This window comes from Baudoinia panamericana (genome assembly GCF_000338955.1).
Source record: "Baudoinia panamericana UAMH 10762 unplaced genomic scaffold BAUCOscaffold_5, whole genome shotgun sequence".
In the NCBI taxonomy this organism is placed as follows: Eukaryota; Fungi; Ascomycota; class Dothideomycetes; order Mycosphaerellales; family Teratosphaeriaceae; genus Baudoinia; species Baudoinia panamericana.
Genome location: NW_006911261.1, coordinates 767,867 through 791,486, shown reverse-complemented (window position 1 = coordinate 791,486; position 23,620 = coordinate 767,867). Strand labels below are relative to the sequence as shown.

Below are 23,620 nucleotides of genomic sequence, written 5' to 3'. Positions count from 1 at the left end.
TCGCGCTCGCCCAGGCCGATATTGGCGTTCACATGAGCACTGGTAGCGAGATCGCGCGGACGGCCGCGGATGTCGTGCTCCTGCGGCCTTCCCTCAACGGCTTGCTAGTGCTGCTGGATCTTTCCCACGCGGCGATGCACCGCGTGTACCTTAACTTTGCGTGGTCGTTCGTTTATAACCTGTTTGCGATACTACTGGCTGCGGGTGCTTTTGTACACGCACGCATTGCGCCGCAGTATGCTGGACTTGGGGAGATTGTCAGTGTGTTGCCTGTTATTTTGGTGGCGCTGCAGTTGAGGTTCTTCACGAGGCGGTACGCCAATGGGCTGGAGTGACAAGGCTTGTTGTGTATGGGGGGTTGGGACGTTTTGCTGGTGACTTGCTCATTGTGTTCATTGCTCATCGCAGACTCGGCTAGTGTATACCTGATTATGGAAACGAAGTCCCCGACCGCAGCGCACAAACATCTGTGGACGCGGCAGTGCTGTACGTCGCGGGCTTGGCTTAGTAACCTCCACCGTGACCTCCTCCGTGACCTGTGTCACGCACTATAGCAGCAGTAGCGAGAAAACGTCGACTAAAGCGAGACCTCTCCGGGCTTCCTCATCTGAAGGCTACGAGCAGATTGTGCGGCTGTTGCTAGAGAGTGCAGCGGATGTCAAGGCCGAGGGGAGTTACTACGGCAATGCGCTCCAGGCTGCCTCACTCGAAGGCCACGAGCAGATCGTGCGGCTGCTGCTCGAGCAGCAAGGAATGGACCTTTAGTAAGGGGAGAGGGTACAATTGGAAGGCTGAAGCTAATATCAAAGTCCGCAGAAGCATCGCAAGCAAGACTACTGGAAAGTATCTACAGTACACGCACAGAACGATGTCCACAGGTTGCCCAGCAGCCACGTCACGCAAAGTGCCCGCCGTCTGCTTACCACATCCGCGCTGTTGGGGCTGTCCATGATCCTGGCACGATCGCACCTCCGGTTACCTGCGTCTCGCTCATCTGCGTAGTGGCTCTCGTCGAATCTAGCGCTTCGATGTCTTGCGTAGCCTCAACCGATGTCTTTAGGGTATCTGCTTCTAGCGCTACAATCTTGCGCTTCCGACCACATTTACCGCTGGTTTTATTTCCTTTGGCAGCCTCTTTCTCGCTCCGCTTTGTCCTTGCTTCAACAAGGTCTTCAAAGCTCATTACTTTGGCCTTCCCTAGCACTATCGATTTGGTGGAACGTCGGTCTTTGGATCCGTTGTTTATTCTCAGTAAAAACCGTATTTGGTCTTGCTGTAAAGCACCCTTGGCAAGGAAGGTTTCGGCGGCTTTGGCAAGCTTCTGTACGTGCCTCTGTAGGCTGTGTTTGCTTGCCTCGTCGAGTGAAGAAGCGTCTCGGTTGATGATCAGGTTCTGCAGCGACACAAGAGCCTCTGTTGACACAGGCGTTATAGGCGTCACAGGCATGATAGGGGATGAGATTTGCAGATAGGGCCTATCTGCTACCTTGTCGGCTGTCGTCACTTCGGAAAAAGGCTTCGGCAGATCCTTGAGCACTCGGTCAGGATTCAGCGGGAACAAGCCAGCTTTGCTCCATCCTGCGAGGACGTTCTGCTCGCTGAAGGCTCTTTCCCTTGCAGGACTGTACAAAGAGGTGAAGTGCTGTTTGCCGATGGTGTTCACACCTCCTCGCTCCAATCGTTCGACGTTGTCGCGGTAGGCCGTCTTTAGAGGGCCAAAGACAGCGATGTCACAGGGTTGAAGTTTATGAGAGGTGTGGGACGGAAGACGACACAGAGTGATGTTGTTAGCGAAGCAATACTCCAATATCTCAAGCGTCTCGTGCGTGCCAAAGCCGTCGCAGATTAGCACGCGTGGTTTGTGGTTGGCTCGTACTCGAGTCTGTGGATCGAAGACACGCGTGAGCCACTCTAAGCTAATCTTGGAGTCAGTGTATCCAGACTCGGAGCAGGCATAATGCCACCCAGGTGTGGAAAACGTAGTCCAGTTGCTTCGATGAGTGGTCGCTGGCCAGATTATCATGGGTTTCAGGCATCTACCATCAGCACTAATGCATTCGATTGCGGTCACGGTTGTTCGCTTAACGCGGGCGCCTCTGTAGTCTCGTGTATCGTCCTTGCCTACCAGGACTTTGACAGAACCGAGCATGGAAAGCATAACTCCTGTCTCGTCCATGTTGTACACATTCTCTGCCAGAATGACTGGGTCTTGTAGGACGTTCCTAATTACCTCGAACCAGTGCGTGACCTTTGCGCTAATGTTGTTCTCATGACGGTTCCAATCCAGTGCCCTGACTCTTCTCGCTTTGAGATTAGGATGGCGGTTCTCCAGCGCCTTGGCCCAGTTCTTGCCCGGAGGCTTGAGTGGTCTCTCCAATGTGGGCCTGTTGCGAGTGGCACTGAAGGCTATGAATGGTACGTGCTTGATTCGCACGGGATGTCCAAGCGCAGACATTTGTAACATGAAGTCAACTACTGCCTTCTCTTCGGATGGTGTGAGATACTGCTGGCTTTGGGCTTTTGCCTCGATCGAGCGACGTCCGCGCGCACGGTAATTGAGGGTGGATCGAGGGACCCCGCTGTGATCTGCCAGGGAACGATACGACTTAGGCACGCCAAGTGGTAAATTCTGCGCCAGTGCCTGACTAGCACTGTCCATGCCTACAGTACAGTACGACGGAATGGTACGAAGGGAAGTGAAAGATTGGCGGGGAAGGCAGCTCGTAGGCAAATGTCAACGGCGCGGCATCGGCGTGCAGCGGCCACGCGGACATAGAAACGTCTAGAAGATCTCGTCTGTACGCCACTCGTAGCGCCAGAACGCCTTCTTCTACGCCACGTCACTCCACCCGTCCCGCGACGCCGTGCGTCCCGCGTCCCAGGGATGCACGTTATTGTAGACTCCTCTCACTATAAACATCTAATATTTCCGATGCCTGTCTACCACCTAAGGTCCGGGCACAGGAAGTCTTGCTCGGATGGAAATAGAGAAATCCTTGATCTCGTAAATGACCTTGTCGCCGGCAGCATATATAAGGCTACGCACTTTGCCTTCTACAAAGTTCAGGCTTTCTACCTAGCTTACCTAAACGTCAGTACTTGGTTACGAATTTGCTGCACGCTTTCGTTCTGCAAACATGGAACACGAACAAGTCTCACCGAGCAATATACCGTTGCCACCAGATACCGATGTAGACGATACAGACTCTAGCAGTCAAGAGACTAGTGCTCTGGGAGCTTGTTCGACAGCACAGGTACATATGGCTTCTAGATCGTACAGCGAGCATAGCACAATGCACCCCGCTACCAGCGCTGGTCTGGAGAGACGCCACTGTATAAATCTTATTCGGCCTGACTGTCTGCCGATCGCTTTAGAGATAGTATGGCAAGACCTCCGGGATATCTATGATAGGATCCTTGCTCGCGAAGAGCGTTGCGCGATGATAACGTCAATATTAGCGAACGATTTATCCTTCAACTACGAGCAGAACTGGCCCGCGATGTTCCAGGAACACAGAGCGCTTATATATGAGTGCAATAATTTCTTGATTAAGGAGCAGCAGTACTCCGCAGCACCATCGCAAGGGAAATTATCTAGGAAGTACGAAATAGTAAGAAGGATGTGGGATACTGGCGTGTGGACGTTAGCGAAAGTCCTATACAAGCAGATGCCGCGCTCACAACCATATCTTGTCGAAGTTTCCGAGTACTCCTATCAGATGATTACGTTCCTTTACCGAGCAGATACTGTACGCACTCCCCTTACATTATCATGCTTGGACCGAGTTCCACTAAGAACGTGTGCACCGCAGGCCTTCTACGAAGATTGGTGTAAGTTCCTTGCCGACCTGGCGGTACTCCGACACTATATCGAACAGGATGCCGATCGAAGCCGGTTCTGGAGGACACGAGCGGCAGAACACTTCAGCAGGTTGCTAGAACGACAACCTGGTGAAGGGCGGCTATATCACGGGCTCGCAGTTTTGGAGGAGACTGGTCTGCGCAGGCTAGGACTCTACTGCAAGTCTCTCACCTGTGTGAGGATCTTCCACGACACTACAGCCGCTCTCAAGAAGTGCTCTGCACGGCATCTTGCAAGGCCTTTCGACCCACAACGTGCGTCACATGTCAGAGGTGAACACTCTTACCTTCAACTGCATGGAGCAGTTTTTCTTGGGTTGCCCGCTGCGGCAGTTCAACCGCTCTATGAGAATGTAACGGCTTTACTTCGTCTCCCTGGCGGATTTCCGTGGACGAGGTGTGGTGCTCACTTAGCACTGGCGAACATCTCTGGGCTCTACGGATTCGGATCACGAACGAATTGGCTGCGCATGGCGTCAGAGCATGTTCATCGCAAAGCGATTTGTGATGCGTCCGCAACGCGCAACCTACCTGGGACCTGTTTCGTAGACCCAGTGATGGACATTGCATGCGTGCCACAGCTGCAGTGGTCGAAGAGACTGACAATGACTTGTTGGAGCGAAGCGTTGCACCACTTTAGTGCTTCCACCGGGGATACTGTGGAGTATGTACAGATCATGATCACCTTTATACACCACCTGGCTATGGTCGCGGAGACTGCTGACGTCGCGCGCGACACCGGTCCGAACACGCCACAGCGCTTCATTGCATGTAGTGACTTCGATTTCCAGCTACTCGCTAGCAGCCTCAATGTGGCTGCGGAAGCGGTGCACATCACTCCGGCCCTTATGAGGCGCGCTCGGCGAGGAGTACTGTCGAAGAACGACGTTGTCTGTGACGTGAAGCCGTTGCGTACTGACAACACGATGCGAGGTCTGGTGTGGACAGTTCAGTCATTCCCTGAATGCTGGTTCGATGGTAGGGAAGCGCTGCAAACAACATATGTCGATAGTGTGCGCGCAAAGGTGGAGAGGGTGCTCTACTACGGTCTGAGGCTGGCCTGGGAGACTCCATACTTGAACTACACAAACCAGACCCAGACATTCTCTGCACCACGAGGAGGCACAAGGCTATCTTCTTCCAGTAGCCTTGACAGCGAGTATATAATCATTGCTCGGACCGGCGCACTGGCTACGTAGACTTCTAGCAAGCGTTCAGATTCTCTTGCATATCCTCGCAGTATGTACTCACCAGCTTTCATGCTCTAGCTTTCATATCGAACACATAGTAGTGCACTTCCGCTGGAATGGAGTATGCTAACGTCCTGCCGAGTCTCCTCGTCGAGCCTCGTCCTCGATCGCCGTCGCCAAGACATTATCCAGATCACCCAGTCTGGGCTCGTTAGTCACCGACTCGTTCTGAGCGATCCACATACAATTCCGTCGTATATCTACTAAACGCTGCCTATCCCAGATCATAGATCCTTCCATCACACATGTCTCCAAAGTAAGTGGAGCATGTATGATTGCGACACCTGGCGGCATTAGGAGTACATCGCCCTTCTCCACTATGATTATTCTTGGGCGATGCGGTCGCCAGGTACCTGGTCCCGCCTCCTTCCAGACTTCAAAGTCAGCCTGTGTCATTTTGGTAGCAACTATCCACGCCTTGACTCCAAAAAGACACCGTAAGATAGTCCCGTTCAAAAGATCGAGATGTGCGTCGGAGAATGAGCCAGTGAAGCCACAAATATCAAATGATATACATGATGCAAGTGACTGTTGGAGACCTCGGATACTGTCGTACCCTTGCTTGCCAGGTTTCGTGCTCGCCCTTCTACATATCTCAGGTATTACCTGAAATCTCTCTAGATGTAGAGCCCTTGGTCTTGCCGCTCCCGTTAGAGCTTGTAAGTTCAGTAAGTTCAGTACTTTGTCCGCCGGACTAAGTATATCCTTGCACTTCCTGAGGTGATCGTGTATCTCATCGATCATCATTTGCCTTGGTGTTGAGGGCTTTACCGCATTCTGCACGTCAAAATGCTGGAAGGGGTACGACCGTTGTAGCATAGCAAGGTACCCTTCGATGGAGAACTCATGACGGTCATTGAAGTCTTCATTTCTAATCAAGACACACCGTTGTGGACACAGTCCTTTCTTCAACTCTTTCTGAAATTCGGCAGCGTCAAATACAAGGAGATCACATTCTTCTGTAAAGTCATCTGGTAATGCAGGCTTAGCGAACGTTGGCTGTTCTCCTAACCACGCGACGCAGCTAGCAACAAGGTCTCTACTGCAACCCGTCACAGTGGGGTCACAGAGCCTGGACTTATTGATGGCCAAGAGATCGCGTAGACGTGCGGTATAGCTGCTCTTCCAACCTTCCACGAGACTGCGGCCATGCTCTGAAGTGGGAGTCCATTGCTGCTCCGGGCGGCCGTACCATGCAAGGGCACCACATGTACTTGAAGGTGGAGGCGCTATGCTGGATGCTTCTGGCTCAACTAGACTTCTACGAGGTCTCTTAGATACTGTAGTGCTTAGTACCTGGCCTCGTTTTCCAGTGCGCGAAGTGTTGTCCTTGAGAGCAGGCTGGACACATCGCAACCCGTCAAGTAGAGTGTCGCCAGTGGAGCTAGTGGGCGCCGTCGTGCTCGTAGGCCTGGCTTGAATGTGACGTCGCATATGCGCCTCGCTGCCGCTGCCCAAGCCGTTCTCTATATCCTTTTCGGCAGTCCTTGAAGGCTGGTTACTCACAGTGTCTGTGTTGTTGGGTGGTTGCCGTGACCGGTGCTCAATATAACGGATGATTCCGTGCTTGTCGTATTCGACAACATATGGTCCGAGCGGGGCCATCTCGGGCGGTTCAGTGATAATGCGATCGATATCACTGTAAATGATTCGTTTGTGGTTCTGGTCTAGGTCTCGACTCGACCGCGGGTTTCGCTTCTCAAGGTCACGCAAAATGATGGCGTTGAACATCTCTTTTAGCTGGTCCCAACCATTGCGCCCGTCGCAACGACTTCTGCACAGTTGCCTGAGTTTGTCGGTAAAGCATTGCTTCTGTTTGTCCCACTCGTAGTAGTGGACAATATCAGTCCCCAAAGTCTCCATGATTGTGACTCTTGCTCTATAGAGGCGCAGATAAGCGGACTCCCGAGTGTCGCGCAGTCTAGGCAGCATTCTGTCATCAGCGCTTGTTTCTCCGCGACCCGTCTCCTTTGCGAAGTCGTTCAGTGTTGCCTCGAGGCTCGGGTAACCCTGTACGGTACATCGCAGAAGGCTCTGGTAGCAGTCTACGCGCTCCTGCCTCTGTCTCAAGTGTAGGAGAGCCGCCGCGAACAGCTTTGCGTGTTCAACGTGAGATTGTGTCGCCGCCAATGTCTCGCGCAGATGGCGTGCTGTATCAAAATCCACAATCTCGCAGTCACCGCTAAATGGCTCATCTTCTGCATCTTCAAGACGAAGTGTCACCATGATCTGTAGTGTACTTCGTTGGTGAGCATCTCTGTCGGGTTTACGGCTGGAAGGAATGCCGAGAGCATGAATTCATGCTCTCGCTATACCTGCCTTCACAGGCTTCGAGGGTCGGCTGCAGAAGTCGTTACACCCTGCGCACAACATAACGCGGGTGCCGCATTGACAACTATACCTTATGCCCCAGAAGGATAGAAAGTACACCATTGCAAAGCCCTCATTGAAATACATACGTAGCCTTGACATCGAGTGTACCATCCACTCTACCGTCGAAAGATCGCGTTTAGAAGAAATACGCCAAGAGCGGGGGAAATGTAGCGACTTCTGCAACCGACCCTCACTCCTTCTGCGCGCCAGCATGACAACAACAGAGTCTGAGCAATACCTTAACAACACTTATGCGACTACGCATCCGCTCGAGATGCTATGTAGCATTTGGTATATATACGCGTGGCCAGACTAGTAGCCACACCCTCTGCGCCTCCGACCACGAGGCGATGTTTGTCTAGCCCCATCCGCCCTGGGATATCGTGTGTAAAAGGCATTGACTGCACCATCAGCTGACTGCTCCAGATTTGTTGCAGGCTCAATCGTATATGAACCATCAACCCACTCCACGACAAACCATAACGTCGCGTATGGAGACCCGATATACCGACTGCCTACTACCCGGCTTACGTACCAGTGAGCCCGCAGCCGCCCGTTGTGCTTCCGCATTATACGCTCGCTCTTTTGGCCGTGGCCTTTCCGTCGCTTTATTGACTCTCCACTCAATCGCCTGCGTGGCCCGCTGGCACCCGACGTTTGTTGAGCAGGGTGCATGGCTGTCGGAAAAGCATTTGTCTGAGACGCTGAATGATATGTGTATACCCATGTTGAAAGCGGGCGGTTTCTCGCTGGTGACACTGATGGCTGGCGTGACGTATGGACCAAGGATCCTTTCGCCAGGAGTAATGAAGCTCCGTTTGGGGTTGTGTTAGAGACTGGCATCCCCGCACGTGTACTCTTTGATATATACTTTGGGCTGCCTTCAAGAATTCGACGAGTGTCTGGCGACTGGGTGGAAGCAGGGTGGTCAGCTTTATAGAAAGCTCACCTGCTTGAGCTTTGAGCCAATGCGACATGACACAGCTACTTCAAAGTCCAAGGTGCAGGGATGAAGTCCTCCGGTTTGCAGCCGTGGACTGATCGCCAGAACTGCTCCACTGACCTGTGTCCCAAATCGCCGATCGCTCCGCACATGAATCCGCTAGACCACAGTCCGAGGTCCGAATAAAGTCATGGTGATTGGCCGGGTAAGGCTCAAGTGTAAACTGTCTGGGATCGTAGTATTACCACGCGGGCATATGCTGGCCTACGCCGGTCCAGTACCTGAACAACACGTGGTGCTCGTCGTGTTTTGGTCGTGATCGAGTTCCTGGGCATGAACGTGGATAGCTACACGAACCAGTACCTCTTCCTCTTCGGCTTCGACTTCGACTTCGTCCTTTTGAGCGCATACTTGGTGCAGGGCTCGCAGTTCTCCATATCCCGGCACCTCCTCACGACTGCGCCGATGTACAAGTACGCGAACCCCTGGCTGTCCGTCTTCACAGGCAAGGACAAGCTCCTCTTTGCGTCCAAGACCACGTCGCTGCTCAAGCACAGCTACCCGCTCGTGCTCGTGGAGCAGGGCGCGAACCCGGATCTGGACACCATCTCGCACCTGTTGCAGTACACGGTCGTGTGCTTGCACATGCTGCTGGTCCTGTACTTCGTCAACATGTTTTCGAGAGCTGCTCCGTGCCCGCCGTCTTGTGCTGCATCCCCACCTCGTCCTGGCTCACGTCCAACAACACACTCCCGCACTGCCTCCAGGACAGGTCGACACGAAGATCTCCGCCCCCACCACCCTCGCCACGTCCAACCACAACTTGCTGTCAGACATGCACACAACCGAGCACGCCGTCCCGCCCTTCACCTTGTCCAGGTCCACGCACACGAGCCCATTCTTGGCCGAGTTGCAGGTCTCAGGCCCGATCGTGGTCCCCTCTTGCACTTGGTGTAGGTCTTGGTCACGGACAGGCACAGCATCCAGTAGCTGTTCGGCATCGTGTGCCCGCTCCTCTACGTGACCCAGAACTGGACCGTGTTCACGACCAGGTGCGAGACTGGACGTAGGACGTGAGGCAGAAGTGGATTATGCACCGGACCCCGTCCAAGATGCGGAACGAGACCGAGCCGCTATGCAGGCTGAACACTCGATGAAAATCGAATTCGGGTACCCACTCACGACGTCGACCGAGACCACGACTGTGGTCGAGCACGTGTTGTTGGCCTGGTTCTTGACCTTCTGGCAGTTGGGCCCCCTGGACATGCACACGCCCACGATCGCCTCCTTGATCGCACCGCAAGTCCTGCACTTCTTGTAGCGCATGATGCACATCCTGCACTGGTACCCTGAGCCTGTTCAACCCCTCGTCCACGGGCATGTACCGATACAGCACGCCAGCTAGTTGAGCACTAGATCCGCAACAGGACCATGGACAGCCACATCTGCCCGATCTGCCACGAGAGCAAGGACCCGCACAGAGCCAGGTTCGCGCACGTGCGCTTGGGCTTGGGCGAGCCCCCGGAGCCCGTATTATGCAAGTGCAAGGACCCGATGACAATCATCACCTCGGTGCAGCAGAAGATCGCGAGCGTGGACAAGATCAAGGTCCCACTCCCGGGCGTGGTCATGGACTCGTTGATGGAGATGAACATCGACACAGCCCACATCGACTCCATAACCTCGAGGCCGACCAGGGAGGTGGAGCTGAGGTTGCAGGGGAACTTGCCCGAGATCATGTTCAGGAAGATGGAGAGGGGCGTATTCGAGAGCGCAACCACGAGGCGCATCAGGGAGAGGTCCTGCATCTACTGGACAGGCTCGGACACGAACTCGAACGCGAGGGTGAGGGTGAGGTCGAACAACGAGGCGACTGTGAAGGTGAATAAGAGCGCGGTCAAGGTGGCGCCCGGCTATGTGCTTGCGATCTCGGACGAGTACACGTTCGGGGGTAGGATCATGCACGTGCAGAGGGACGTGGACATGGTGGAGATCAGATCCACGGTGTGGATGAGGGACTCGAATATGAATGTGATCGCGAGGAGATACGAGAGCGGGCAGAGGGTGTCGTACGCGGGTGAGTTCGAGGTGGAGGGCAGGGTCACGAACAGCATCGTGAGGTCGGTCTTGTGCTTGGCCCTGGGCACGATTGGGACTGTGAGCTCGATGGTGAAGGAGATTGAGCCTGAGTTCGTGAGCAACGTGAGGTCCAACGATCACGTCGTCATTGACGTCCCGGACGTGAGCGGGTACTCGGGTGTGTTCCTGGCCAAGGCCGACGGCGAGAAGGTGTACGTGTTCTGCTACGAGTTCGGCTACGTGATCACAATCACAGACCCGAAGTTGGACGTGGTCACCTGCATGGCCACAGTCACGCACAAGGACCTGCCCGAGATGACGCACACGCCCGACGTCGTGCTCGCGGAGATGATGATGGACGGGAGTCTGATCTACGTCGACACCTTGTCCATGAACAGCGACGGGAAGCTGCCCAAGAGCATGAACATGTCTGTGTGCCCGATCAGGACGGAGAGGCCGCCCTTCATCTACCGCAAGAGCTGGGACCAGTTGCCGTCCAAGGTTCAGTTGGAGCTCGAGCCCACGCCCAACGACGGGATCATATTCACGAACAAGTTCAGGACCATGCGCTTGAAGCAGCCCACGGTCGACCTCCTGTACATGGACGGGAAGCTGCACGGGAGCGACGGCGCGATGATGGTCAGGGTGACGGACGGGAGCCCGGAGATGGAGGGGGAGACGGTCTACGAGCTCGACGTGGTCAAGGACAAGGACACGGGCGCGATCAAGGTCACCAACCCGAGACAGAGGCCGCTCAAGAAGCTGGCCAACTCCATGGACGTCATTAAGAGGGCAATCGCCAGCGCGAGTGCGGACGTGTCCACGAACACGGTGCTGTTGGACATCACATCCATGTCCTTCTCCATGAGGGAGCGCGTGTACGAGATGGCACAGTCCAGGGCGCCCGCGGCCGGGAAGGTGATCGTGTCCTTCGGTGTGGGGTGGTTCCAGGAGTGGAAGCAGATGTTGGACGAGGGCTTCTCCTGCATTGCGGTTGACCCCTAGCTCGACTACTCGTACCTGGAGAGGAGGATGAAGAGGCTCAAGATCTTGCCCTACGACTTCAGCACGAAGTTCAACACGCAGCTGGTCTCGATCTCGAAGGGGAGGCAGACTGTGCTCTGGGCCAGGTGCAAGACCGAGGACTTCATCAGGAAGGCGATGCCGACCAAGACCATGGCCACGCAGGGGATCCCGGCCGTGTTCTCGTTCAGCCTCTCGTACCACATCCAGACCATCTCCATGCTCAAGACCAAGGGAGTGCCCATGTTCGGGTGCGGGTTCGTGCACGACTCCATGACTGGCACCGTGGGCAGAGACCCGGTCACCATGCGGATCAAGGACAAGACCAAGGGCCCGAACTCGGAGGTAGTCTCCACCTTCGGCAAGTCCACGTACGTCGAGCCGTTCACGAAGATGTGCGCGGTGCCGGGCCTGGTTTTGGTCAAGGATGCGATGCCGGACTTGTGGGAGAAGGTGGACACGAACACGATCGAGATCATGGACAGGGCCGTCATCATGTGCTCGTGAAGTACGTGAGCGCCATCTGGGGCTTGTCCGGGGTGTTCATCATAGCGAGGGCCGAAAACACGTCCAGGTACACGGTCGACCAGCGCATCTGGACCTGCCTCGAGTCCGGCTTCGGGAGTGGGCAGTCGCAGTTGATCACGATCCTGTTGCAGCCCGAGCAGAGGGTCACGTTGCACTTGTCGTCGCTGTCCACGGCGTCGCGCACACACGAGGGGAGGTTCTGCATCATCATCGAGATTAGCTCCCCCTCCGACAACCTGGGCGTGCCCTGCCTGCACAACTTGGTGCTGAACATGGTCGTCCACGAGTCCATCTCCAGGAGTATCCACGCGCTCTGCATCACGTGCAAGGACACCAACACGAACCCGATCGAGGACCAGCACACGTCCCAGTACGAGAACTTCAACCTGGACGAGAACATCTCCGACACGCCGTCCTTGACCTACAGCAGCGACTTGTACGAGAGCGAGCCCGAGGACCTCTTCTACGACGCAGGCCCGAAGCCGATCCAGGACGAGAGCCAGGACATGTACGAGGACTACAACACGTGTGCCACCAAGGGCGAGGACCTGGGATGATGGCCACGATCACGGCACGGTCATGAACAGGACCACGACGAAGTACAGGACCAAGAGCGAGGTCCTGACCCGCATCGAAAACTAGCCCTGCTCCACGAGCTTGTCCTTGGACACAGTCCTGTTCCTCTTCATCTTCGTGGCCATGTTGTAGGAGAAGATCAAGCTCCTAACCGAGCCCATCTCCACCGCCTCGAGGATGGTCTTGACCGCACCCGCGATCCTCTTCACGACCCAACCCTTGTCCACATCCACGGAGTTGAGCCCGGTGTCGACCAGGACGCTGACTCTCTCCCCGTTCGTGACCTTGTACTTGTAGTGGGGCTGGCAGTTGATCTTGGTCTCAGTCACCTGTATGTCTGCCGGCAGCTTGTCGTTCTGAAGCGCGGTCAGGAGCTTGCCCAAGAACACACTCACGCTCTTCCTCGTGCTCGCGTACTCGTCGTTGGATGTGACTATGCCCAACACCTTGCTCGTGGCGTACCTCGCGATCGGCAGCGTGTCCTTCTTCACAGGCGTCATCCCCTTCGTCTCCATGTTGTCGTTTCAGTCGACGACCGCGTACTTCTTCCTGGCCGTGATCAGGATCGTCTTGTAGTTCCCCTTGATGTCTGCGCCGATGTGCTCGAACGGGGTCCCGGCCAGGCTCTGGTCGATGCTCTTCTTCAGGACAGTGGCCGCCTCCATGCACTGCTCCTCGGACGTGCCCTTGACCCAGCGAAGATCGAGTCCGTGTCCCCGTAGATGACCTTGTGTCCGTTCTGCTCCGTGACCGTGATCATGTTCTTGAGGAAGTACCTGGCTGCGCACGTGGTGGCTTCCGCGCACGTCTTCTAGGCCATGATCTCGTGCTTGCTCCCCATCGCGCCGTAGATGCTGACCAACAAGATCTTGAACGCTCGATCGTGGGCTCGAACGCAGCCTTGCACCCGATTGACCTCAGGTCGAAATTGAAGCCGTTGTGGATGGATACGAGGTCGGGGCTGAGGATCTCGTACGCCGTCTTGACCGCGACTCCGTGGTTGTCCACCTTCACGATCGCGGGGTGGCGCCCGTCCTCCCACTTGGTCTTGGTGCAGTACCCGAACGTGTGGATGAGGTAGCACTTGTCCTCGAACTGCTTGTCGTACCACCCCCCATTGCTGATGGCGATGCTGATCAAAGGGTCGTGCGGCAACGGCATCCCCTCGCCTCTCGTGATCGTGGTCACCTCGATGTCCAGGCCTATGATCGACAAGTTGGGCACCTTCGCGGGCTCCTTCAAACCCACGCCCCTGGTCGCGTATGGACCGTAGCCCGAGATGCTGGCCGCCCTCAGCTTCGAGATCGAGTTCTTCATCCCACTGATGATCATGGGGTTGTCACCGGGCACGTCCGCGTCGATGTTCGCCACCACGCCCAGGGCCATGGCCAGGGGCACGTCCACGGTCAAGATGATGCGCTCGTACTCCATCCCGAGCCTGATCGAGATGCCGGTCACGCAGTTGTCCAAGATCGTGCTCCTGCTCTCGTCCGTGATTCAGGTCGCCATGATGGTCCAGCCGACGTCCATGAGCTTATCCAAGGTCCCGATCGTAGTCTTGCTCCTGACCACGTGCACGGAGAGGTCGCTGAGGGGGTACGCGTCCGGCACCACGCCCCCGTCCGGGAACAGGTCCATGAACGAGTACATCACCGCGTGCACGAGTACGGCTGCAACCTGTTGTAATGGTGCGCCACCACCATGAGCACGCACTCGACCAGCGGCAGCGAGACGGTCGTGCCCTCGATCGAGGATGAGCAGCAGGAGGAGGAGGGGAATGAGGAGGAGGAGCAGAGGCAGGACGAGGACGAAGACGAGGTCGTGACCTTGGAAGTGCACAGGCAAGGGGGGAACGAGTGGTTCATGGACGACTTTCCGTGCGCGGGCCTCGCCTACATGGAGTTGTCGAACGAGGACAAGAACCTGGTCCACTGGGCGATCACGCGCAGGTCCGTGGCCGTGAGGGACATCACGTACTACATCTACTGCAGGAACGTGGCCGCGTGGGCGCAGATAGAGTCGCCTACAGCCGCGCATGAGATCACGGATGTCACTGGGATCAACGTCCCGGTCAACTACGCAGTCGCGTTGCAGAAGTTCTACCCGTTGCCGACGAGGATGGCATTCCCGGTCGAGAGCTTGGTGAGGAGCGTGTGCATCGGCACGTACAGGCTCATGTTCGAGGTCAGGTACATGGACGACGGCCCGGTGGTGGACTACAGGCCGCACAAGACCGTGATCCTCAACCCGAGGGGCGATAAGCACAGGAGGATGTACATGTTCGAAGCGCTGTCTGTTCCCATAACGGCCAGATCCTTGCCAGCAGGGACTCCTTGGGCAGTTCCACAACTCTTTACAGCTGGCACTGTTCCCAAGAATGCGGGTCACGGTGAGTGCCAGAAATGGTCTTCTGAGTGCGCCTTTTTCATGTCATAAGCTAGAGGGATTTGGGGGGCAATGATCTGCCAAACGTACACAATGAGAGTGGTCGCATGCTGAAAGCGCCAACGTGCCAGCCGCCACCCTCGCCGCAATCCATCACTTCACCGACCGTGTCGTTTCCCGCTGTAATTTCGTTCTTCACCAAGTGCATCAAGATGGCTTTCATCGCCGTCTCAGTTATACCGTCTCGATCACCAATGACTCTAAGCCCCCGAAGCCTAACTAAAACTCTATGGGACATAGTCACCCACCGGCTCGTCGGAGCTGACAATCCTCAATCTTTCACTTCCAGAGTGCGTCTTTGTTGGACGCCCGGTTGTTCTGAAAGACCGAAGCGCTACGCCTCGCCGACTCTGCTTTCCAACTCTGGTCCCAGCAGCGCACATGCCCACAGTTGAAGGCAGTAGAGAAGGAGCAGCATTTGTTGTATACGACGACTTTTGCGTCAGTCGGCTCGGCCGTCGAACATTGACGTAACCGTGCTCCGAGTCAGAGGACCAAGGTGTGGAAGACGTCGACGAAGTTGGTGCTGCCGGTAGTGCACAGGTTGGCTGCGCAACCGACAGCGTGTGAGTGTTGGAGCTGAAAGCGGTTGCAGCGCAGAATGAGTGAGCAACAGGGTCGTAGCTGATATACTCAGTCTCCTACGAGATATTAGCTTTCAACACCACATATAGACAAACGTAACCCACGAATGCCAATCTCAGGCCAAGGTATATTGTCCGCTCTGCTCGTGCTATGGTCGCACGATCGTCCTCCACCATTCTTTCCCAAATGTCCCCTTTCCCATTGAACCAACCCGGACAGAAACACGCAAATTGCCAGATCATGCCCCGCAGACTCCAGTCTTCCGGTAGAGGCATAGCACTCAAGACGTCTTCTGAGCCCGGCCATGTGCCTTGCTTAGCATGCTGCATGATTGCAAGTGTTAATGGATATACTTGAGCAACCCGGTTTAAGAGCTCGCTGATTTCGGACCAGGCAAAGTCTGAAAGCGTGATAACAGACGTCAGTGCCCTATAAACACTAGGTACAGCTTTACAGTTAGCCTCCGCTCTAGCCAGACAGTGGACGAAGGAAAGCATAGTATGATTGAATGCCATCGTATCGCCGGTAGAGGCCAGGCGCAAAGCCGGTGTCCAGCAAGCAAGAGTGAGCCTTTTGGCCCACAAGAGTAGCCGGGAAGCTTCAGCACAGCCAAGGTCCGTCGGGCTAGGGGCCGTGTCGTCGCATTCGGACAGCTTCTCACCGCTATCATGATAAAGCTTGGTATCTTCGCGGTTGGTAAACTCCAATGTTTGGCGAAGAAAGTTGAGGGAAGATCCATTGCCGAACAGCGCAGAGATGTTTGCTATAGCCAGTGGTACACCACAGAAGCGCCAAGAGAACGTGTCGGGTTTGTTCAAGAAGGATATTGCTTCGTCAAAGTTTTCGCTAATTGCCGCATCAGGCCAGCCTAAGCAGATCGCGGCGGAGACCTTACACAAGGCAGCCTCGACAGCCCTGCTCGGAGAACAGTCGACATGAAGCTGATTCTTAAGAATACCGGCACAGAGGTGTGCAAGAGAATCTCTTGCATTTGAGAACGGAATCACACAGCTCATTGACTTGCCGTATAGCGCGAGCTTATGGAGACCTGGTGGCTGTAGAATCGCTAGATGATCTAATGGTGATAATGCATGTTAGCTAGCATCGAGTATGGAGAGACGGATGAGACCTACGATACAAACGGCCGATCTGTGGATGTCGGTCAGATGCTTTGTTATACCATCCTGCTGCAGCGGTAGCCCAGGAATTGTAAGTCGGACGGTCGGTCTCTATAGCCGTACGGTAGCGAGCCAGGTCACCTAAACACTCAATCCATGTATCGAGAAATTCTGGTACAGTCTCATATAACAGTGCTATCATTTGGTACGCGAGATAGAGGAAGGACTCCAGATAGTCTTGCGAGTCGGGTCTGCGATGTCGGAGCAGCTCGAGGAAGGTATGGATAGCGTGCTTCCACATCCTGGCTATAAATATTGCACCTCGATTAGAGTCTGCTCCGAACTCCGACACAACATACACTTGCTACTTACCGGGCATAGCATATTTGATCGGCAGACCACGTAAGGACGGTGTCGCAGAAGGGTGTCGTGTCGCCATACAGAAATCATGATGTTCGTACATCAGGGTACGGTGTAGCGCAACGAGCGCCTGCCACTGCGAGTCCTCAAGTTTACTGTTCGGGTCTGCTGCTAGCGCAGCGTCAACATTGATACACTTGGCCTCTGCCATAATTAAGCCGGCGTAGATTGCTCTGATTTCAGTAGTGAGTTGCTCCTCAGTGACATGAGGAGAGTCAGGTTGGAGGATGAGGCCGGTGAAGTTGGCCTTTTCAGCCAGAGTCAGTATGCCAGTAGGTCTTGCTTTGGTATTGCGGGTGACTGCCTGTCTAGTAGACCTTGACGGCTTGTCGCCGGGCCCTGAGCTTCCTGACTGTGGCATAAACTCAAGAGCAGCGAGTTGCCTTCCGAGAGCCGTGGATGCCGGTGAGTTCCTCTGACTAGCATGCGCGCTTCCAAAATCCCCAAAGGGCTCCTGGGCTTGTTCTTGAGCATAGTCTCCATTAGTGACGAGCATGGAATGCTGCGGCAAGACCGACGGCATTGACGGTGTATCGTTATTCTGTAAGGACCAAGATGGCGACTTGGCCACAGCTGGAGGTTTCTGAATGGAATGCTGGGCGCGACGAGCGGCAGTAGAGACGTCCGAAGCTCGTATAGGCTTCCGATAAGCGCCCTTTGTGTTCTTGTGGCACCGTGGAGGCCGGACAACCGTCCAGGTATTGTCCGGTTCGTCAGGCGTATGGACAGTGCATAGAACCATCTTAGCACAAGGAAGGGGTCAGTGGTCGAGCGATGATGGCGGACGCAGCAAGACTTAAAACCTGCCAGCACTCAAGGCAAATGGTTCGCCTTGCAGACATCGGTGGCAGCGGAACGTGATGTATGCTGCGGTGTCCGTGCGTCTGTCTAAGGTGTTTCAAAGCGCCGAGCAGGCTGCACCATCTAATTGGCGGCGCTCTGCGCCTTCAGTTAAACGTCGGTGTACAGGTTGGCTGAGCCAAAGGTTCTCCAAGCAATGCGTGTGCAGCCACTGACCGATTGATTCACTATCTCCTTCGTCACTGATCGCGCTCCGTCGTGATCTTCATTCTCAAACTCCGTCTTCCTGCTAAAGAATCCTCCGCCTTTGGCCGTTACCGTGGAATGCAATTGACGCAAAGCCCAGAATACCGATGAGCATAGAAGCGACGATATGTTACATAGGCGCGATGATTTCTACATCGCTTTCGCCGCTTTCAATAGATTGATAATGTCCCCCTGCTGTATCAGCTGCCTCTCCATCAAAACCTTCTGCTCACGAGACTCTGCTCTCTGCTGCGCCAGCTGCTTCTCCATCTGTTCCTTCTGCTGCGCTAGCTGCTCCTCCATCTGCTCTCTCTGCTGCGCCAGCTGCTTCTCCATCTGCTCTCTCTGCTGCGCCAGCTGATGCTCCATCTGCTCCCTCTGCTGCATTAGCTGCTTTCCCATGGTCAGCTCCTGCTCCTGCCGTTCTACATGTTGCCGTCTGGCTTCCACTTGCTGTTCTTGTGATATCTGCAGGATTTTGTCACGCAAATTATCATTCTCTTTTTGTAGCCTCGTTACTGAAGGAAGAGAAGGCTTCTTAAACCTCCCATCCTCTTGCGACGAAGACTGTTCGAGCGCCGAGCCTTGCGAATCCTCCTCAATGTCGAGGTGCGTTGTGGAGGATGCTAGCGATGGACTCCGCATTCTTGACAGAGCGCTCCGAATCCGGCACACGTGTTGAGGAACATAGTGCTCGTAAATTGCACGAATGATGTTGTACGCCTTCGTCCATTCAGCGGAACTAAGGTCTTCAGCGAAGCGACTGATATGTAGCAAGCGACGGTGAAAAGAGCTGTTCTCGCCCTCGACCAAGGCGAAGTGAGCAAATATCATCACCATTGCATGGTTGTGAGCAACGGAGAAGGCGAGAATTTTCTGGTGAACTTCTGCGGTCGCTGATACCTTCCGGAAAAGTTCTATCACAGCTCGAATTGCGATGCTGGCGCTGTGCATGGCTTGTCGCTCCGCCTCCTCGATTGGGCGGTCGCTTCCCTTTACTTCGCAGATCAAAAAGGGAAAGTACATGTTCTCCGGAAACAGATTGGGACATGCGCTCGTGTGATTCAGCTGCAGCTTCTCCCGCTCCTCTTTCGTGAATGCAGCGGCTGATATACCTCCCACGAAATCTGGCTTGGGCCTAGGGCCACACAAAGTGTCGCATTGTGTCCATTCCGCGTTCATGGCCTCGCAGATATTGTCCAGTACGGCGTGACCGTCAATGTGGAGCAGTTCGGGAGATGGAACAATGATCGGCATCACATCACGGACCACACGAGCTTCGTTCCGGAATCGCACTCGTTTGAATACCTTAGCTAGCCGGTCTTGCTGGTAAGCTGGGCCTGCCGGCACAGAGTAGTCGGCTTTGAGCAATTGGTCACACAGTTGTTGGCATTCAAACCTAAGCGTGGCCTGAGTCTGATCCGCCGTCATGAACAGTCCCATTTCCTCCATTCTCTCTTCATGCTTCCTCGTCCACGCCGCGGGAGAACCTCCATCACGGGCCCGCTGAGTGTAGCTGTTTGACCGTGATAGAGTGTAGGAGCGCTTTGTCGCTCGAGGCTCCCGCGCAGTCATACTTTCCTCCGCCACCTTTGGCGGCCAATCACCAAAGTACTCCTCCCAGCGAACGCACTGGTCGTCGGGGCCAGCTTCTTTCCCTCTAGCTTGACTGACCGTCTCGATTTTACGGTTTTTCTTACGGGCCGGTTCCGCGTACTGAACACAATCGTCGTTCCGCAAGGACTTTCTTTTTGATGCTCGTTGCGACCGATCGCTCGGTGGAGAAGGGAGGCGATGAGGAGTGTGTATGTTGTGCAGTTCCGCGGCTTGCTCGAGGCGTTTGCTTCTGCGGACCCGGCCTGACACAGTCTGCTTCTGGATGTGGTGCACGTTGTGCAGCTCGAAGTGATGTGATCCCATCGTTGGACAACAAAAATGCCAACATGTCGCAATTGTTTCAACGAAGCGCCAGCTTCAAGAATAGATGTGGCCAGAAGCGGATCGGCTATTCCCGCTTACTGCGCGTAGCACCGAGGGTTGGCTGCACAAGTCGCTCCATCCGAACTTTTGCACCACGGCACGACCCGCGGTTGCGGCGGACACATCAAACGCCGTAGAGCGATATGCCAGCTTTACGGGCGGTCAACAAAGTTATGCACTGACTACGGCGAACAGGTCTACATCGTCATCAAACAGCAATAATTCATTTGCGTTGTCCCGAGTCTTTCACCAACGCATCCGTGATCTTCGCCGCTGCAAGAGTAGAGGACGTTGCCCGTCGTTCCTGGCTACGACAGTTGGACCGCTATCAAGGAGTACAACAAGAAGGAAGCGGTAGGCGGCAGAAGTGCTGGGTGCCTTCTTCCCACAAAATGTCATTGTTTCAAGCACTGGGTCTTGGGAGTGCGATGCGAGCGTTGTCTGAAACACTGAATATTTCTGCCGCTAAGCACCTTAGGGTTGCGGATTTGGTCCAGCGCCGCGGCGGCGGCGGCAATGCCGGCACCTTGAGATATCTTTCATCACGATCAGGGAGAATGACGTTGTTGGAACGATGAAGGACGTATCGAACATGTCTAAGAAGAACAAAGGTGTTGCCACGCTCGAGCCGCAGTCTCGGAACGTATGCCATCGAGCACACCTGCAGCGCTAAAAGGATAGGCATCGCACGACCTGTAACATGAACCTCACGGTTATTGAACCTAGGTGTGGAGGTGGACTCAGGGATCGAATGAGCCTTCGGTTATTGGCAGTGGCGTGAGCGAACCTGTATTGCAGCCCACTGTTTCGTCAAGCGCGGACCTGCGCAAACAGCCGGACTAGAGTGAAGCTGGAGGCAGTCGTCGCGGCCGCTACAGCTGAGTGCAAATGATTCGATCAAATCGACCTTGCTAGTCGATTTCCGACATTAAACGTTCTTATCTTACCGCAAATCAGCCTAGGGTACGTTGCCGTGCATTATGGGTTCACCCTATAGTCTTGAAAGAGCTTCATGCAGGAGGTCGTCTTAGCTTTATAGTAACTGTCCGAGCTTAGTTAGGCTTAAGCGATTGCACACGTCGGCTTATATACGTTCGGCGTACAGACAGCAGCATACCCTGACTGTATAGCAGCCTCCGACTCTTACCCTGTTTCCCTATGCCTGTAAAGAGCTAGGCACGTATTCACCTCTTGCTTAACACGGGCCTAAAGAGCAGAACTAAAGATGGAGAGCCAGTATCTACGGATAGCGATCTCTGACCGCGATTGGGATGAATTAGTCGAAGGGATAACGATCGTTGTGCATACGGAGGGAAGATGGGAAACGTCGGAGCTCAGTAACAACCACGTCACACAATATCTCTTACTACCGAACAGCAGATCGGTCCAGCTCAACGAACGACATGTAGACCAAGACGACATCAATGGTCGTTTCGAAATGGTGAGCAGAGATTATCGTCCGGATTCTAGTCGGTCCTACATAACAGGCTTTCACATAACCACTATCATGCGGCTTACAGTCCGCATGGTGTATGGAGCAATTCGTCGGTCCTCCTTGAACGATTTCTGCTTTGCAAATGGTGGGATGGGGTGTCGCTATTGGCAGTACGACCTGCGAAATGATCTGGTATGATATAGAGCGGAGACTGACGTCCATTTAGCATAACCCTCCTACAGCTCTTTGCCTCAGTACACTGGGTCCAGTCTGATTCTGCAGTGACACTTCTGCACAACCTTTCATTCCAGTACTCCCGGAGAGCCCAACAAGTTGGCATAATAGTTGTCCCTGGGTCTTTTGATGAGGATCAAACTCAGCGTATCGCGAGGCAGTTGTGGGAAGCTATGGAGGCGCATGTGCGATCGTCTATCCAACGCACTAGTGAGCACATGCGAACGCTCACGTTGGCATTACAGAACTGGCACGTCAGACCGGCCCTGGCGGCACAGCAGCTGTCAAATCTTCGCCAGGCCGGGCGACAGTTGCAGACGTCGGACGACATCCGGGCTTGCCACGCGCAGCTAGTTCAGCAGCGAACTATAGGGGAATGGAGATTGTCGACCATTCGGTCAATTATGGCGCAACAATTGCACTCACGTCGCAAAGGGCAAGGGAGCTGGACGAGGCGGAGGATGAGTCAGAGTAAGAAGTTGTTCGGACAACACGTCGCGCTCAGCGCGGCGAAACAGCTATGGTTGGGCCAGAATGCCATTGAGCTTCCTACGACGCTTTTTCACAGCTGCTTTTTCTTGATCTGTAGGACTGGGAGCCTGTCAGCGGCCCTCCGGTAAATCCAACACCATTAATAACACTTACAAATAGAATCGAAGATGATTCAGAGCAAGTTCCTGCCAACATGCAACCTGCGCCGACTCAGCCAAGGTTAGTGGGTTCCTCTGCAGGATCGTGGCCTCGAGACGGTCGTAAAACGGTACATCTGAGGCGCGTTTTCCCGCGTCAAGGCGAAACGTAGCAATCTCCGCAGAACGCGGAAAGTAGCCAGCGAATTCCCAGTCCAGTAACCATATACCGGAGACTGCGAAGAGTAGGTTGCGTGGTGCAATGTCTCCGTGTGTAAACACCATCGGCGTATCGGATATAGAAAACATGCCAGTCTGTCGTACTAAGCGTGAGTTGACATATGTCTCAAGGCTCTGGGTGCTAGTAAAGGACATCCGCTCATCCTCCGACCATAGCGGCCCCATGCACCTGCCCATATTCACTGGACCCGGTGCATATCTGGTAAAGGTGTGCAAGTGACTCACGATGCGGCCGACCTTAACAACAGTCTCATCGTCCTCAATGGTCTCTTGCTTGGCGCCATCCACAAACTCCATAACAACGTAGTCTTCGCCGTTGAAGGAAAAGTATGAGTAAATCTGTGGCACTCTAACAATTGCCGGATCGAGTAACTCTCGGGCGTGAAGCTGGCCAGCAACCTCTTCGTTAGTAACCCTGCCGAATTTGATTGCGATGTTGCCGGCTCGAACGACCTTAGAATTGCCGTTGCTAGATAGACACGTTCGGCTAGGATCGCAACACACATTAACGACCTGCTGAATTCTAGCATCAGAATATTGCTCAAGCCTGTATGTGCTGCTTAGACAATCCATGATCCGGGCCTTGTAGTATAGTAGAAGTGTATCAAAGGGTTTTAGTTCAGTAGCAAGAAAGACACCGGAGCATTAAGATACGGAGTGCGCGGGCTATAAAGCTCCGACGAGGACTAAACGACCCTGCAGCATAAGCGGGTGCTCGTCCAATCAGTATAGCACTTCTTCTTGCAACAGCGGTAACGTTTCTCGACAACACTAATCGAATGGTCTAGCGAAGCTATACGCTACTGCATACACGTACCTTATCGACTATCCGTTTTCTTATATAACGCTAGCTA

The 23,620-nt window shown here is 54.5% G+C and overlaps 19 protein-coding genes across 19 annotated transcripts; 9 read left to right on the top strand and 10 right to left on the bottom strand.

The window, feature by feature from the left end:
- Window positions 1-32: 32 nt before the first annotated feature.
- On the top strand, window positions 33-335 carry BAUCODRAFT_147398 (uncharacterized protein; the record flags this gene model as incomplete). Its single annotated transcript, XM_007677551.1, has 1 exon — window positions 33-335. The coding sequence occupies one exon, from the start codon at window positions 33-35 to the stop codon at window positions 333-335; it is 303 nt and encodes a 100-aa protein (XP_007675741.1).
- BAUCODRAFT_33012 (uncharacterized protein) lies at window positions 330-559 on the top strand. The gene has a single exon (XM_007677034.1). The coding sequence runs from the start codon at window positions 351-353 to the stop codon at window positions 552-554; it is 204 nt and encodes a 67-aa protein (XP_007675224.1). The 5' UTR covers window positions 330-350; the 3' UTR covers window positions 555-559.
- A 26-nt stretch (window positions 560-585) lies between these two features.
- BAUCODRAFT_57994 (uncharacterized protein) lies at window positions 586-744 on the top strand (the record flags this gene model as incomplete). Its single annotated transcript, XM_007677189.1, has 1 exon — window positions 586-744. A coding segment is annotated over one exon (159 nt), but the record flags the coding sequence as incomplete, so codon positions are not given.
- A 946-nt stretch (window positions 745-1,690) lies between these two features.
- Window positions 1,691-2,149, bottom strand: BAUCODRAFT_69304 (uncharacterized protein; the record flags this gene model as incomplete). Its single annotated transcript, XM_007677319.1, has 1 exon — window positions 1,691-2,149. A coding segment is annotated over one exon (459 nt), but the record flags the coding sequence as incomplete, so codon positions are not given.
- A 90-nt stretch (window positions 2,150-2,239) lies between these two features.
- Window positions 2,240-2,739, bottom strand: BAUCODRAFT_87975 (uncharacterized protein; the record flags this gene model as incomplete). The annotated part of the gene is made up of 2 exons (XM_007677329.1): window positions 2,576-2,739; window positions 2,240-2,524 (listed from the first exon to the last, which is right to left on the bottom strand). Coding segments are annotated over exons 1-2 (369 nt in total), but the record flags the coding sequence as incomplete, so codon positions are not given.
- A 554-nt stretch (window positions 2,740-3,293) lies between these two features.
- Window positions 3,294-3,986, top strand: BAUCODRAFT_69080 (uncharacterized protein; the record flags this gene model as incomplete). Its single annotated transcript, XM_007677296.1, has 2 exons — window positions 3,294-3,749; window positions 3,813-3,986. Coding segments are annotated over 2 exons (630 nt in total), but the record flags the coding sequence as incomplete, so codon positions are not given.
- Window positions 3,987-4,965: 979 nt separating this feature from the next.
- On the bottom strand, window positions 4,966-5,529 carry BAUCODRAFT_33009 (uncharacterized protein). Its single transcript, XM_007677033.1, has one exon. The coding sequence runs from the start codon at window positions 5,505-5,507 to the stop codon at window positions 5,178-5,180; it is 330 nt and encodes a 109-aa protein (XP_007675223.1). The 5' UTR covers window positions 5,508-5,529; the 3' UTR covers window positions 4,966-5,177.
- A 2,037-nt stretch (window positions 5,530-7,566) lies between these two features.
- Window positions 7,567-8,543, bottom strand: BAUCODRAFT_445425 (uncharacterized protein). The gene has a single exon (XM_007677550.1). It carries the CDS (start codon window positions 8,325-8,327, stop codon window positions 7,797-7,799), a length of 531 nt encoding a protein of 176 aa, XP_007675740.1. The 5' UTR covers window positions 8,328-8,543; the 3' UTR covers window positions 7,567-7,796.
- BAUCODRAFT_445424 (uncharacterized protein) lies at window positions 8,544-9,621 on the top strand. The gene has a single exon (XM_007677549.1). It carries the CDS (start codon window positions 8,761-8,763, stop codon window positions 9,382-9,384), a length of 624 nt encoding a protein of 207 aa, XP_007675739.1. The 5' UTR covers window positions 8,544-8,760; the 3' UTR covers window positions 9,385-9,621.
- Window positions 9,622-9,858: 237 nt separating this feature from the next.
- Window positions 9,859-11,511, top strand: BAUCODRAFT_68752 (uncharacterized protein; the record flags this gene model as incomplete). Its single annotated transcript, XM_007677269.1, has 2 exons — window positions 9,859-10,020; window positions 10,618-11,511. The coding sequence occupies 2 exons, from the start codon at window positions 9,859-9,861 to the stop codon at window positions 11,509-11,511; spliced, it is 1,056 nt and encodes a 351-aa protein (XP_007675459.1).
- A 27-nt stretch (window positions 11,512-11,538) lies between these two features.
- BAUCODRAFT_147394 (uncharacterized protein) lies at window positions 11,539-12,614 on the top strand (the record flags this gene model as incomplete). The annotated part of the gene is made up of 2 exons (XM_007677548.1): window positions 11,539-12,032; window positions 12,086-12,614. 2 exons carry the CDS (start codon window positions 11,539-11,541, stop codon window positions 12,612-12,614), a joined length of 1,023 nt encoding a protein of 340 aa, XP_007675738.1.
- Window positions 12,615-12,695: 81 nt separating this feature from the next.
- Window positions 12,696-13,133, bottom strand: BAUCODRAFT_147393 (uncharacterized protein; the record flags this gene model as incomplete). The annotated part of the gene is made up of 1 exon (XM_007677547.1): window positions 12,696-13,133. One exon carries the CDS (start codon window positions 13,131-13,133, stop codon window positions 12,696-12,698), a length of 438 nt encoding a protein of 145 aa, XP_007675737.1.
- Window positions 13,134-13,157: 24 nt separating this feature from the next.
- BAUCODRAFT_147392 (uncharacterized protein) lies at window positions 13,158-14,064 on the bottom strand (the record flags this gene model as incomplete). The annotated part of the gene is made up of 2 exons (XM_007677546.1): window positions 13,158-13,444; window positions 13,509-14,064. 2 exons carry the CDS (start codon window positions 14,062-14,064, stop codon window positions 13,158-13,160), a joined length of 843 nt encoding a protein of 280 aa, XP_007675736.1.
- A 522-nt stretch (window positions 14,065-14,586) lies between these two features.
- BAUCODRAFT_55138 (uncharacterized protein) lies at window positions 14,587-14,874 on the top strand (the record flags this gene model as incomplete). The annotated part of the gene is made up of 1 exon (XM_007677188.1): window positions 14,587-14,874. A coding segment is annotated over one exon (288 nt), but the record flags the coding sequence as incomplete, so codon positions are not given.
- Window positions 14,875-15,719: 845 nt separating this feature from the next.
- On the bottom strand, window positions 15,720-18,307 carry BAUCODRAFT_575151 (uncharacterized protein; the record flags this gene model as incomplete). Its single annotated transcript, XM_007677545.1, has 3 exons — window positions 17,154-18,307; window positions 16,797-17,087; window positions 15,720-16,738 (listed from the first exon to the last, which is right to left on the bottom strand). The coding sequence occupies exons 1-3, from the start codon at window positions 17,941-17,943 to the stop codon at window positions 15,720-15,722; spliced, it is 2,100 nt and encodes a 699-aa protein (XP_007675735.1). The 5' UTR covers window positions 17,944-18,307.
- A 157-nt stretch (window positions 18,308-18,464) lies between these two features.
- BAUCODRAFT_49299 (uncharacterized protein) lies at window positions 18,465-18,674 on the bottom strand (the record flags this gene model as incomplete). The annotated part of the gene is made up of 1 exon (XM_007677161.1): window positions 18,465-18,674. A coding segment is annotated over one exon (210 nt), but the record flags the coding sequence as incomplete, so codon positions are not given.
- Window positions 18,675-18,899: 225 nt separating this feature from the next.
- BAUCODRAFT_68116 (uncharacterized protein) lies at window positions 18,900-19,823 on the bottom strand (the record flags this gene model as incomplete). The annotated part of the gene is made up of 1 exon (XM_007677213.1): window positions 18,900-19,823. A coding segment is annotated over one exon (924 nt), but the record flags the coding sequence as incomplete, so codon positions are not given.
- Window positions 19,824-21,183: 1,360 nt separating this feature from the next.
- Window positions 21,184-21,943, top strand: BAUCODRAFT_445127 (uncharacterized protein). The gene has a single exon (XM_007677544.1). It carries the CDS (start codon window positions 21,454-21,456, stop codon window positions 21,859-21,861), a length of 408 nt encoding a protein of 135 aa, XP_007675734.1. The 5' UTR covers window positions 21,184-21,453; the 3' UTR covers window positions 21,862-21,943.
- Window positions 21,944-22,244: 301 nt separating this feature from the next.
- BAUCODRAFT_130468 (uncharacterized protein) lies at window positions 22,245-23,366 on the bottom strand. The gene is made up of 2 exons (XM_007677543.1): window positions 22,543-23,366; window positions 22,245-22,488 (listed from the first exon to the last, which is right to left on the bottom strand). Exons 1-2 carry the CDS (start codon window positions 23,337-23,339, stop codon window positions 22,416-22,418), a joined length of 870 nt encoding a protein of 289 aa, XP_007675733.1. The 5' UTR covers window positions 23,340-23,366; the 3' UTR covers window positions 22,245-22,415.
- Window positions 23,367-23,620: the final 254 nt, after the last annotated feature.

Bases quoted from the DNA above. Each gene is read 5' to 3' on its own strand.
- BAUCODRAFT_33012 (XM_007677034.1), top strand. From the start codon at position 351: ATGGGGGGTTGGGACGTTTTGCTGGTGACTTGCTCATTGTGTTCATTG.
- BAUCODRAFT_33009 (XM_007677033.1), bottom strand. From the start codon at position 5,507: ATGACACAGGCTGACTTTGAAGTCTGGAAGGAGGCGGGACCAGGTACC.
- BAUCODRAFT_445425 (XM_007677550.1), bottom strand. From the start codon at position 8,327: ATGCCAGTCTCTAACACAACCCCAAACGGAGCTTCATTACTCCTGGCG.
- BAUCODRAFT_445424 (XM_007677549.1), top strand. From the start codon at position 8,761: ATGAACGTGGATAGCTACACGAACCAGTACCTCTTCCTCTTCGGCTTC.
- BAUCODRAFT_445127 (XM_007677544.1), top strand. From the start codon at position 21,454: ATGGAGAGCCAGTATCTACGGATAGCGATCTCTGACCGCGATTGGGAT.
- BAUCODRAFT_130468 (XM_007677543.1), bottom strand. From the start codon at position 23,339: ATGGATTGTCTAAGCAGCACATACAGGCTTGAGCAATATTCTGATGCT. The intron at 22,489-22,542 runs GTAAGTGTTATT...ACAGGCTCCCAG, and splicing joins AATCATCTTCGATTCTATTT to TCCTACAGATCAAGAAAAAG.